The 14,635-nt window shown below is 31.4% G+C and overlaps 2 protein-coding genes across 2 annotated transcripts; one reads left to right on the top strand and one right to left on the bottom strand.

Annotated features, from left to right (window-relative positions):
- Positions 1–2,799: 2,799 nt before the first annotated feature.
- HELRODRAFT_85565 (hypothetical protein) lies at positions 2,800–3,482 on the top strand (the record flags this gene model as incomplete). Its single annotated transcript, XM_009026229.1, has 2 exons — positions 2,800–2,946; positions 3,279–3,482. The coding sequence occupies 2 exons, from the start codon at positions 2,800–2,802 to the stop codon at positions 3,480–3,482; spliced, it is 351 nt and encodes a 116-aa protein (XP_009024477.1).
- Positions 3,483–6,882: 3,400 nt separating this feature from the next.
- HELRODRAFT_193260 (hypothetical protein) lies at positions 6,883–8,971 on the bottom strand (the record flags this gene model as incomplete). The annotated part of the gene is made up of 5 exons (XM_009026252.1): positions 6,883–7,139; positions 7,286–7,540; positions 7,653–7,919; positions 8,279–8,482; positions 8,692–8,971. The coding sequence occupies 5 exons, from the start codon at positions 8,969–8,971 to the stop codon at positions 6,883–6,885; spliced, it is 1,263 nt and encodes a 420-aa protein (XP_009024500.1).
- Positions 8,972–14,635: the final 5,664 nt, after the last annotated feature.

Here is a 14,635-nt window from a genome sequence, read left to right as displayed (position 1 = left end):
ATGATGTTGATAATGTGTTGATGGAAGATAATGAAGGACAAGAAGATGATGATGATGATAATGATGATGATGGTGACGATGATTATGATGCTAATTAAGATGATGATGATGTTAATGAAGAAGAAGAGAACGATGATAATGAAGATGATGAAGATGATGATGATGATGATGGTGACGATGATTATGATGCTAATGAAGATGATGATGATGAAGATGATGGTAATTGACGATTATGATGATGATGATGAAGATGATGGTAATGATGATGATGATGATAATCGATTGAACATAGATGGCTGCGAAGCATTAAAAATGTTGACATGTTCAGATGATCACGTGGTGTGAACACTGTTTTCCATCGATTTATTTCCTCCTAACTTGACATTCTCTTCTTCACGCTACGAATTAAGCCTTAATTCTTCATGCATGAAAATTATTTTAAAATAATAAAAATTTTTTAAGCTATAATTAATTTTTACTTTAAAAGAATTATTTCGTATTATAAATTATAAAAGAAAATAAATTTCTGCAAAATGCCCGACGGCTTTCCATAGCAAAGAAGGGCATGCAGTTATAAATCGACGTGCAAACGAACAGCGAAAGGAAATAACTGACGTCGTTTGCGATTTGTTCGTTTGGAAGTTTGATTAAAATGGCCGCTGATCTGAGTGACGAGGAACACGACATCGACATCGAAAGTGACGTAAGTTTCATTCCTAATCCTAATTTCACTTCCAAGTTTTAATCCATCGCCTATCCATCGCTGGCTCGCCAATTGTTTATTCTTAAATTTTCTTTTGTTTTTTTCATCACAGGATGATGATTTAGGGTCGACAACCGGCGGATTGAACTTTCTTTCCGAGGTTTTTTAAATTTTTAATATTCATTTATTTTATTCTCTTTTTTCAGTGAATTTTTTATGATATTTGTTGAAATTTTGTGGTGATATGTTGGGGAATTCGAGTTGTTGATTGTAATCGTAGATTGGCCACCCCTCAAATGGTCAAAATGGTATGTTTATTTACATCTGTCACGTTTTATGCTATGAATGGTGCCTGGTGCACATAACTAGAATAAATATAATGGCTTTCGCTCACTTCTAAATGGTCGAACAAGGAGCTTACTTCTGGAGGGGTGTTGGAGGGGGATTTTTTATCATTCTACAATTTACAATCGTATATTTACGAATATTGCTTTTTAAATAAATGATAAAATTTTAATTTTTTTTTCATTGTTATTCAATGTGGTAATTAATTACTTTTATTTGGTATAAATTTAAAAAAATAAAATCGACATTGCCGAAAATAATTAAAAGTTAAAAAAATTAAGATTCTTTGCATATCTCTGTTTCAACTCATAAGAAAGTGTTGTATATTGGTGAATAGGCCTCACCTTGGCCTTGTGTTATAAAAATTCTATTGATGATGCCTTTAGTTTAATTTAAAAATTTTTTAAATTAATTATTCCATTAAATTAAGTTTTTATTTTGATTTAATTTTTATTATGCTTATCTTATATATATGTCCTGGTTATGACATTAAACTATGTCCTGGTTATGACATCAAACTGACCCTCACTGACTTGTGAGTGATGTTGGATCATCAAAGGCTTGGCCCACCGCTTATAACTGGTTGCGTAAGGAAGAGCATCCTGCGTAAAAATTAGCCAAATAAATTACTTATGATGGAATGGCGTCGAGGGGTATTTCGGTTTCATCATAGGTAGCCAAACGGCAACCCCGATCTCAGGGAAAATGTCGTCTAAACGTGTGTTGTTGTTGTTGTTATGCTTATCTTATACCTAATGTATAATATATTATCTATTATGACATTATGTCAGGACCATATCATCTGATCATCAATAATAATCACGGAGAACCACCATGTGACAAAAAAAAATTAGGCTTCATTAGCATTTTCATTCCAATTGTGAACGATGACTTGTTGTTTTGTATAATGAGCTAAGAAATTATTTTCTTTTAAAATTATTTGTGATTTAATTCTTATTCTTAAATTAAATCTAAAAATTTTATTCTTATTCTTAAATCGTGTTTAATTTAAACTTTAAAGTTAAGCAAAAGTACTGAAATCAGCTATCTAGGTAGTTATAAAGAATAAATAAGTATTAATTAAGATTTAAGTCTAAAAGTAAGTAGGGCTTCTAGGTATTCGAAATATTCGACTAATCAGAAAATCTTGATTTAGTATTTTCATTGTTTAAACCAAATTCATCATTTAATTTCATTTTCATATATGATCTTTGCACTCATTATTTATTTGGTATAAGTAAAATTATTAGAGTTGGTGCTATTGGAAGATTTTACCTAATAAAATGTTATTAATGGCAATGAGAGGAATTCAACGGTGATGCTAATTATAAAAGATCATAAATTATCACCATATATTTAATTTATTCATTGATCTAAATGCCATTATCTGTAAAAAAAATGATTGCTGAAGAAATCCAACTTTGCAAAAATTTAGTTTAAAAAAATTGATACCAAATGTCAGTAACACATGGAGAAGGTTGATGATGAGGACGATGATGAATGATGTTGACGTTATGTATGACGTTGATGAATGATGTTAATATTAACGTTGAACATGATGATAACACTGATGATGTTAGTGATAATGGTGGTGATAATAATCCTGATGACGATGATGATGACAATAATATAATAGGCAGACAAGAAGGCCCATCACAATGATGATGTTAAGAATAATGATAATAACTACAAAGATGATAATATTAATGATAATGATGATGATAAAGATGATGTTGTTAATGGTAATGATGATGATAATTGTTGATGACGATGATGACATCGTAACGCAGGCTGACAAGAAAGCCCACCACAATGCGCTGGAGAGGAAGAGGAGGGACCACATCAAGGAAAGCTTCACAAAACTCAGAGACTCCATACCTGAAACCAAAAAAGAAAAGGTAAATTATCATCATTTTTTTTTCCTTTTTTACAATAATGGTAGTATTGCTGATGTTTATTCATTACGGTTTTAGTGATAATGGTTGTCCTTTTACTGATTCATAATTCTTTTGCTGATGAATACTCATTTTTTTCCTGATAAATATTCATAATCTTTTTACTGATGTGTATTTACAATCTTTTTACTGATGAATATTCACAATCTGATTACTCATGAATATTCATAATTTTTTTACTAATGAAATATTTGATGAATATTATAATTTTTTTACTGATGAATATTTATAATCTTTTTACTGATGAATATTCATAATCCTTTAACGGCCACCAGACATCACGTGCATTAATATTGAAGCGAGCGACGGACTACATAAAATTGATGAGCCAGCGTAACCAGACGAGGCAGAAAGAGATTGAGAAGATGAAACGACAGAATCAAATACTCAGGCAACAAGGTTGTTGTTGCTGCTGCTGCTTCTGCTGCAGTTGTTGTTGTAGCTTCTGTTGTTGTTGTTATAACTGCTGTTTAACTTGATTATTTATGGTGATGTTGATGAACCTCAAGCATTTATTGTAAGTTTGATAATTATGAAATTAATTTAAAACTGAAAATAGACGTTTTTATATTCTATTAAATACACATCTTAGAGTAAACAAACTTGAATGTACTTAGAGGAAATACAATAAATCCGCGCCTTTGGGAGGTTTTTTTCATAAGAGGTGCTATAAATATCATCAAATTCAAATACAAATAAGCGAGATATTCATAAAAGTTAGTAATCTCATTAATCAGCCAGACGTTGAAACAATGAAATTCATATTAATGACCACAGTGCAGGCAGCCGAGCGAGCTCAGGCCAACGGTTCCTTAATCCTTTCTAACACGTACCTGCCTCCCGGATCACTCAACCACCACCACAATGATTTTGATATGTCCGAGTCAGAGGAGGAAGGATCAGAAGAGAATGTCGACCACACAATGACCACCACACCATCCTCCAACGTCAACATAAGCAATGGATACACTGGGACCTCTAAGAGGGCTAAATTAAGAAATTAATTGACTAATTGATTAATTAATTGTTCGATCGATTGGTTGATTTATTGCTTCTTTAATAGGTTGATCGATTGGTTTTTTGATGATTCGATTGATTGATTGATTGATTGAATAATGGATTGATTGTAAAATGTTAGAAATTTTTGTTCACTTTCTTTCAGTCAGTCAATTGCATTTGGATTGAATTTGAATTTGTGGCTGTTGTTGCAGTAAATGATTTTTTTTTATTTGTAAAGTTAAGGTTAGAATTAATTATATTGAAGATTGGAAATATATCTTTACACATGCTCTGACCTAATTTAAGAATTCAGTCAATGGTTGATTGTAGATTTATATAGGTCATGTCATATTTATTATTCCTTTTGTTTCTATATATATTTCTATATCCCTTTTTTTTCTAAATATGAAACTGATCTTAAATAATAATGCATTAATTAGTGTTCTTACCAGCCCAATCCTTATTACAATACAACGACAACCTAGCACGTATACAGACTACGCTGACACCACGTACACATATGCACGCACATGCAAACCACACTTATATATAAACCTTACATACATACACACAGAGATGGGTAGTTATAGTTACCAACTATAAATACTCAAGCTGTAGTTTGTAACTACTTATTTTTTAAGTAGTTTATTACTGCTAATTAACTACCCTTAAAATAGTTATTAACTATTATAGTTAACTACTTTTTTTTAACTATTTAAAAAACCACATATACAGGCAAAAATTTTAAAAATTTAAATTTGATCAAAAATTGTCAGTTATCTATGCAACTCATCACGTGTCCCTGTGCTTTAACAAAGAAGGTAACCACGTGCAAGTAATACAGCTATAAAAAAGTTTCATGTTAAATATATATATCATATATATATATATATATATATATAACATGAAATATATATATATATATATATTTCAATAACAATGACAAATTTCCTTGAAACTGAGTAATGTAAAAACGGTTGAAATTTCAAGTACACTGGTATTCTTATGTTCGTGAGATGAGATAAACTTTTGAATTTGTATGGCAGAGGCGTGTGTTGGTTAACAACGTTTACTGGAGGCCAAAATATTTAAAATGTTGAATTTTTGAGATTTGACGAGGGATGGGGTGGCAAGGAACTGATCAATTTTTTTCTTTAGCCCAAATTACGCTGGCAATATATATATATATATATACATACACACATGTACACAAGTGTGTATATAGTACACAAGTGTTTGCTACTGTGTGTTATTTAAGAGGGTAACCACGTGCAAGCAATACAGCTATAAAGAAATTTCAAAAAAAGATATATAGGCAAAGATGTGGTCGACACATACACAGTAACACGCACACCTGGAACGGTGTAGGCAGGCTAAAAACCATTAAATGCGATTGTTGCACAAATCTGGCTCCGGCCAAATTTCTGTTTGCAAATTACCGATGATTAAGCATCTCTTTGACCATCATATTTCTGCATCTCTTCAGTGTGGCCAGGCAACTTCTAAGTGATGAACGCTGCAGGGTTGTCTGATAAGCATGTTGATAAAACGATTCTTTTGAGAGAAAGACTTAAAAAAACATTATTGATTATAGAATATTTTATTTGGGGAATAACTGTTTATTTACTTTTAACATTTAGCAAATAAATCTGGTGAATGAAAATATTTATAAGTAGCTAGGCAGTTGTTAAGAAGTAGTTAATAACTACTGCAAACCAAAATAGTTGAAAAATAGTTATTAACTATTTTTAAACTAAGTAGTTAACTGTAGTAGTTAACTACTTTTTTGGAGTAGTTAACACAACACTGCATACGCACATACATCGCACATATAATACATACACATCACACACACACGTCATTGTGTGTCTTAGTTGCTCTGTTGATAAGAAATAATCCTGCATAACAATTATATTTTAGTGAATTAATAATTTTAATTATTATCAATAAACAAAATATTTATAACCAATAATATTTTAGATACATAAATAATAATGTGTATATCAGTGAATATAGATACTTTTCGACTGATAGTATTTTAATTTGATTATTTTAAATAATCTCCTCCGCTTATTTTTTTTGACATTTTTGAAATATACGAAATGTAAAGAGAAAGTTTTCTGACTATTTTTTTAATTTTATTCAAAAGAAAATTCAAAACAACATGATGAAATGTGTCAAACGGTGCTAATTTTCTTACATTGTTAGGTGCAAATCTAAGATTATATGTTGATAACATATTTAGGGATTGCTGCGAAACGATGTTGGATAGATTTCCAAACCAAGGCATGACTACCTAGATATTTCCAATCTTTTCTGTATCAGCCGAACTCTTTTAATAAACCAAGTTCGGATGATACAGAATAAAATATTGATTACACCGAGGTTGTCATTCTTTCCTTGGATGAAATAACTTAAAAACAAACATTTAAAATAGAATTATTAAATGATATAAAAATATTAATATAATATAAATAATAATAATAAATGATATAGAAGGTCATCCAAAATCGTTAAAATCTGTTGTAGATGTTTTACATCGTATAAAACAACACAAATTTAATACATACGTTAACGGTGGTCACCGATTTTGAATATAAAAATACTTTGGGTAAAGATGCTACTGACACGTGATTGAAGAGTTATGTAAAATATAAGCTTATGAACATACACAGAATTGCTACCAATATGTGGTTAACATTTAAACAGTTTTATAAAATAAAAATTGGTGCGAAATTTTTATTTACAAGATTTTTTCTAAAGTGTTTACGTGAAAAAGCTGTTAATTATTTAGGAAACAAAAAGTTGCCAGTTAAATCTTGCCAACATATTTTAACGCTTGAAGTTGGCAAACTGATCTAACAAACTGATTTCAATGCCTTACAAATTTCCTGAATAGTCGTAACGGGCGGTCCAAAATGTCCAAGATGAGTTCGTCGTCAGATTTCCAACTTGGTAGCCGTTCCTGTGTTTGTTCAGTTCGCAGGTCTTCAGCGCAGGATTGTAATTGAAGGAGTCGCACGAGTAGTCTCCTACTTTCATGCATTGTTTGATGCATTGCAGAGGCTTGAGAACCTGTACCTCCATGAACTTGTAGTTGATCAGCTGTTTGTTTTTCGTTGATCTCCATTTTGTCTCTGTGAACAATATGCTTGAATATGGAATGAATTTTTGTTTCTATTTTATTGTAAAACTAATTATTAATAATATTTCCAGCATCTTAAAATCAATTTTAATTATTCGAATTTTAACATCAAAGTTTCAATTTCAATGTTGCTCTAACGTTTGATTTGTGGATCAGTTGGAAACGCTTCCAACTCACAAACCGCCATGTGAGCATCACTTGCACCATCTGCTTGATGAACGAAAATGTAGCGGTAGGCGGGTAGGTTGGCGTTGCACTGAAGGGTGACTCGGGTGGCTCTGGGGACATCACCGGGGTACATGGCACACAAGGGGTATTGACCTCTGATGGGGGCAACCACGTTGCAGCTTTTCGATGTCAGACCAATTGAAAAATTTGTGAGACGTTGAGCATCTGAAATTTTATCGTTTTAACTATGCATAAATTATTTTGAAAAATATTTGGAGTTATGTATAAATAATCTGTACATACATTTTTCATTTTTTTTTATTGAATTTATTCTCACTGGCAGTAGAGCTGGCATCTCTGCTAACGAGGGCAACGTAGCCGATGAAGTGAACCTGAACCATGTCCACTTGGATCCAGTTCCTTGACCACACCGCTTCATTGCAGTGGGCACAATGACCGTGCAGTAGGGTGGGGTCTCTTATTCCGTCAACCATTAGTCCAGCAATCATTGGAAAGCTTAGACCTGTTAAACTGTTGGTGTTCCAAAAAGAAGAAATCATGGTGACGCTCTTCCCTTGCAAGATGTTTGTTCTTTGTGGTAGCTCTGTATCAAAAAAAATTGTCGAAATTATTTGATTCAGGACTTTTCAATATTTCTGGTAGAAATAATTTCACTTCCAAGATATGTTTTTAGAAGGATGTTTGTTATATTAAAATACAAAACCCTCAAACGAATGTTTCTTCAAAATGTTTATGGTCAGCCCAGATCGGCTGACCATAACGGCTGCCAGTTTATTTGGTTTAATATACATTCACATAGGTAATTTAGAGAAGCAAAAAGATCTATCCGACTATTGAAAAAAACACCTGGACAATTCTGTTGCACCGTTAATAATGGCTGAAATGCAATTCATTCAATTTACATATGTGATGAATAAGATGAATTTGAAGAATTAAACTGACCATCGTCATAAAGGCCCTCCACAACAACTTCACAAACGTTCATCTTAACAATCGATGTTGCACTCTGATCTAGTGTAACGAACCTACTGGAATATTCAGCTGGACACTGGAATGAAACGTTCGTTTGGGTCAGTTGGCTGGTCACGTTGGGGCAAGGTGCTATCGTTTTGAAACTCAAATCCGTCAGTTTGACGTTGAACATATCTGAATGTTCAAATTTATTTTAATCTTCTCATGGTTCTACCAATGATATTTGATATTTATAAATTTGTTTCCTTTAACAAAATGAAATTTATTTAAATTAAATCAAAAAAGAAGTAAATTAAAATTTCATTAGACAAAATATATTTAAAAAATACTATACAAAATGTAATTAAAATAATTAATGTCTTGTTCGAAAAACGGGAGCTAACTTGTCAGAAGTTTTTCAAAAACATGAACAAAATCTACTCGATACGACCAGAGCAGATCAATTTGGATCCATTGATAAGCAGACGCCAGCGAGACATAACAGTACGGAGGTGTGTAGATACCATCCAACACCAAGAATCCATTATAAGGAGCTTTTGAGGAGCTTTCTCGAACCATTTTCCCCAAAGCGACATTGGTTTGAGCGTTCGACGAACAACTGGAAAGACAAAAAATTACAAAAATCCTTGTCGCAACAAATTTGTCTACCGTAGCTACAGTCATTTCTTCACTTCTTTACGAACTTGCGCCAAAAAAAGAAGCAACTAAGCACTGAAAACGTTTGAAAAAGAGGATAATGTAGAAATGTTAGCAAAGTAAGTCAGTAAAGACCTTTCTTTCTTATTGTTTTGTTTTGTGTTTGTTCCTTCACTGAGCTCAGAAATAAAAACATTTCAATCAATGATGGATGAGTTAGCACATTTGCAGAAAATCGATGCTTAGTTGGGTCTTTACAAGTATGTATATATATATATATATATATATATATATATATTATATATATATATATATATATATATCGTGTGGCTAGTAAATGTCACAAGACTATACAAATTGCGTTTAATACATGGATTTGAAATATGAAATTTATTTGAGAAGTGTACAAAAGGTTATCATTAATAATCACGCTATCTCGTGTAATATGAATAATATCTATCCGATCGATGTGTATGTTTGCTTGTATGTATATGCGTATATGTGTTGTTTGTGTATAGGAATATGTACGTGCATGTGTGTATGTGTATGTGCATGTTTGTATATATGTGCATGTTTGTGTGTCTGTATATGTGTGTATGTATATGTACAGTTTTTGTATATGTGCATGAATGTGTGCAACTACAGTGAGGTTTCAGAGACCTCGCAAACCAGAATTTGAAAACTCGTCACATAGTTCTTAGCCTTTCTACAAAAAGTCGAACCGAAGCGAGCAGTATATCATGGTCCTGTTCATCTAACTGAACTGAGCGTTAGATCTGACCAAATCGAAGCAAATCTTATGCGTGCATGTATGTTTGTGTGTATGTATGTATGTTTGAGTGTATGTGCAATTGTGCATGTGTGTGTGGTGAGTGTGTGTGTGGTGTTTGTGTGTGTTGCATGTATTTTTTCAGATTAAGAAGTTTTATTAATAGGTTTTCGTGATATCATAATGAAAGATAATACTTTTTTCCCCTAACACCTCACTACCAATCAAGTCATAACCTCAACTCAACTCACGTCATATATCATCAAATCACATCACCACGCCTTTCATTACAGTATGTAATACACTTAACAATGTATGTAGTAGAATACTAATTTGAGTAAATTTCTGACGGTAAAATCACATTACATTACAAAGTGATGTCACGTGATGTGTCATGACGTCACGATATCTCGGCCGGAAGTTTAGATGAAAACTGAAACTTTGAAAACATCCCGCATTTAAAATTACACTTCGTGTCAATCTTTTTTTACTTGACAATCAATAACATTCTAAAAGTTGTATAAAATGTAAATGTCGCTTACTATGTATAAAATTGTTTTTGTTAAATTTTAATGACAGAGGTAATATGTAAAAAAAAGAGATGATGTTTTATTTAATTATAATTTCTAGTTGACATATGTTAATTTGTGTACATTTGGGTTCAGGTGGCTGTGCTAGATGAGCTCTCTATGAGGTTTATCACAGTCATCCTGGATTTATTTTTTAAGAATGAATAAAAAATCGTATCGTATCAGATCGTATCATACATACATGCATACATGCTTGTATGTATGTATGTATGTATGCATGCATGCATACATACATACATAAATACATACATACATTCGTGCATACAAACAAACAAACATACAAACATACATACATACATACATACATACATACATACATACATACATACATACATACATACATACATACATACATACATACATGCATACATACATACATACATATATATATATATATAAAACTTTGTCGACTGAAGAAAAGGAAATATAGAAAATATTTTTTTCATCTGCCCGTCGGAGTGAGTGGATTGCTGCTTTGCGAACTAAAACTAAATGTTTCTCAAAAAACATTGTTATTGGAAAACACTGGTAAAGGAAAACAACAAAAACCGTAAAAATTTGTGAAAACTAATTAATAAAATCATTTGCAAAAATTATGTTAACGAATCGTCTCATGAAGATGTTGACATCACTTGTTCCCAATTTATTGGTTATTTTGAAGAAAAAATCAACAAAATAAAACGAGACACCAAAGTAGTTGACAAACCAGTTTTTGATGGATGTAAATTAAACAGTGGCTCTTTGTTTTCAAAATTTGCAGTGTTTTCAGAAGTAGATGTAAAAAAAATGTTCATAATATACCATCTAAGTCTTGCATGGCAGACTTCCTTCCTACTCACATTTTGAAAAAAACATATAGACCTCTTCATCACTCTTCTCACAAGTTTAGTTAATTTATGTTTGTGTGATGAAGCGTTTTTTGTTTCTTGCAAACATGCGGTTGTGATACCCATTTTGAAAAATCAAACGCAGATTTTAATGAGCTCTGGAACTATAGACCAATATCTAACATTTGTTTCATCTCCAAAATCATAGAATGTGTCGTAGTAAGTGAACTTGTAAATCATTTAAATAAACATAATTTGTTCCCGATTTATCAATCTGGATATAAACGTTACCATTCTACAAAGACGGCATTGCTATATGTTTTTTCCAAATTACTTGCCTCCATCGACAAACTGACACACACACACACGTTGTTGTTGATGTTGATGATGATGTTTTTCTAATTTGAATTCATAATTTGAATAGTCAATTTTTTGTTGCAACTTTGTGCAATAATTAGAATAATTTGAAAACAAAGGCAAATTGTTTTGATGATGATGATGACGATGACGATGATGATGACGATGTTTGATTATGATGATGATGATGATGTTTATAAACCAGATTCTGCACAGTTGTCTGCATTTTTTTAACGAGCCTATATTAGTGCAACAGAACTAAGATTTCGTATTTTTTTTGACCAGTGATTTCAACTTTCACATTGAAAGGGCTAACGAAAATCACAGGTGACATTTACAGGTCGCGTAACAAATTAAGTGAAGATTTCTCATTTCTGTTTGACATACATACATACATGCATACATAAATGAGAAATTTGAATTAAATAAAGCAGCATCTCTTTTTTTACACATTTCCTCTGTCATTAAAATTTAACAAAAACGATTTTAAATTTCTTTTGAACATAGCAAGTGGTAGTGTTTTACTGCATGAAAAATCATTTTTTTAAATGTCATTCCAAATCCTTGGTCCTCTACAGGCAACATGAGCATGAAACAAATTTGTTCTCAATTTGCTGGTCATCGGATAATTGACACGTCTAGGGCTGTTGGCTATTTTAGTCTAAGTCTAGAAAGTTATTAGTAGCGCAGAGCAAGCTTCGTATTGGTTGTGGCTTAATAGAAAAAAAGAAGAGTCGGCTATATTAGCAAGCCAGGGCTACAGTGATACGATTTCGTAAGAAAATATGAAGCTGAATTTTGTATAAATAGCAAAACAACACAGCTGGAAAATCAATAGTCATCGAGAAGCGTTCGAGAGATCAACGAACGTGGCACGGTCCCCGAGAATGTAAAGAGGTTGTTCAGGGCTGATACATTTAAATAAATTTTCAAATAAAATAGATTTGCAAATTGTTATGATGATGAGGATGATGAAGCAGATGATAATACATATAACGATGATGGTGATGTCAATTTGTTTATGTAAATGATGTGTAAAATTATGTAAAATTGAAACATCGATTTTTCATAAAAAATTTATTTTTCATAAATGCAAATTCAACGAAACGTGATGTTTTGCTCAAACAATATTTAAATTAATGAAATGAAATAATAAAATATGTAAATTATTATCACGAGAAAATATTATGAAATTATATAATAAAATTGTTTGTAACGTAAATAATAAAATAAATTATGAATCAGACATCAATGTTGAAATGTTACATTACAATAACAACCACTATAATTTACGCCTAGCCGAATCAATATTCATAGAACAATGTTTGTAGTTTGTTTTTTCGATTTTTCTCACTAAAGTTTTTGGTGAACGTTTAGTTTATTAAAATTCAAAATAAACTTATTTTCCGAATTCATGCTGCAAATAAGGCCATATTTCGATTCCGGATGAATCATCATCAGTGCGATTTCTTATATAGGGAAGTATTCACTTTGACAAAGTGGACTTAGACGGAAATTAGGTGTCAGGTTTTTTTTATTGGCTGGTTAATCTTCTTGGTTTCCTTTTCTTCATCGATAGCATCATATTCTTCTTTGTCACTATTTACAATGCTAGTTTTTATTACTTTGTTTTCATTGTTTATTAAGCGCCGGGTTGGGAGTGAGGTTGTCATTTTTTGTTGTATATTTATTTTTGGTTTATTGATGTCAATTAGGACTGCTTCTGCAATTTTAAGATGATATATATATATATATATATATATATATATATATATATATATATATATATATATATATATATATATATATATATATAAATATATACACACGCACAGTTACAGCTCTTCTGAAGCCACTTTATACATACAAAAAATATATATATACATACAAACATGCACACATACATATATTCATACATACACACATTCATACTTACATACACACATACATATACACAAACATACATACATGCATAGATACACAACACACATACATACCTACATTTTTACAAACATACATAATAAAATATTGTTTGAAAAGACTATATATAATTGGCTCGTTAACCGGTTTGTTTGCAGGTTTTTCGTAAACAATTCAAAGTTTTTATATTTTAATCTGAATAATTTGTTTATTCGTCAACTAGAAGATGAAAGTTTATTTATTGTTCTTCTTCATGGTTTAAAGTGTAGTTGAGTCGGATCACGTGCAAGGTAGGTTAATATTGTAGAAAATCAACAAAACAAAATAATGAAATTTATTTTTTGTTTAATTTTCAGCAAATCCAAACTGGAACGTCGACATCAACAATCCAAAAAGTAACTTTTTTAATTTTATACAATTTAACTTAATTCAACCAAAACTTCCCAGTTTACGATCGTCTTCTCGCTCTCACTTCTTCTTAAATCTTGTTAAACACTCTTATGCTGAATCTGCGTTTGCTTTTTCTGGCCCTTTTACTGGAACTCACTACCTTCTTTTTAAACTACTCCTCCATCACTAACGAAGTTCAGAGCAGATTTCGTGACCCATCTGTTTGTGAAATTTTTTGAGGAGCACTGTTGAATATCGCGAAAATAGCTCTTTATAAACTATTTGATCGATACGTTGATCGATAGATTGATTATTTTAAACCAAAAAATTCAAAAATCTTTGAAGATGGTCCAAATGCATGGGGTGAAACATTCAGTGATGACGTAAGTACTCAAAAAATGTACTTAAGTATAAGTACTAAGTGCTCAGTAATAAAAGTACTTAAGTATAAGTACTATGTACCAAAACAAATTGTATACTTGATACTTATAAGTACTAAGTACATAAGTACCTAAGTACATACCATGGTTAATTTGAAATATTTATAAATTTATTAAACTCAGAAATCAACTCATTATTTACAGTAATTTATTTACATCAATAAAAGAGTTTGTTCTTTTTGAGTAAAAGTAAAGTTTCAAATGATTCATCACTTAAACGATTTCTTTTAGGAGTGAGAATCATTCCAGCCTGGCTAAATATACGTTCCACAGGTGCTGATGATGGCACAGTGGTATTGTACTTCAAAAACACTTGTGCGACAGCAGGATACCTAAGGAACAATAATATAGTTGTTAACCGAAATAGCAAATTATTAATTTGTTATTAATACTTGAGA

This window comes from Helobdella robusta, assembly GCF_000326865.2.
Source record: "Helobdella robusta unplaced genomic scaffold HELROscaffold_46, whole genome shotgun sequence".
Taxonomy (NCBI): domain Eukaryota; kingdom Metazoa; phylum Annelida; class Clitellata; order Rhynchobdellida; family Glossiphoniidae; genus Helobdella; species Helobdella robusta.
This window is presented reverse-complemented; position numbering and strand designations above follow the sequence as displayed.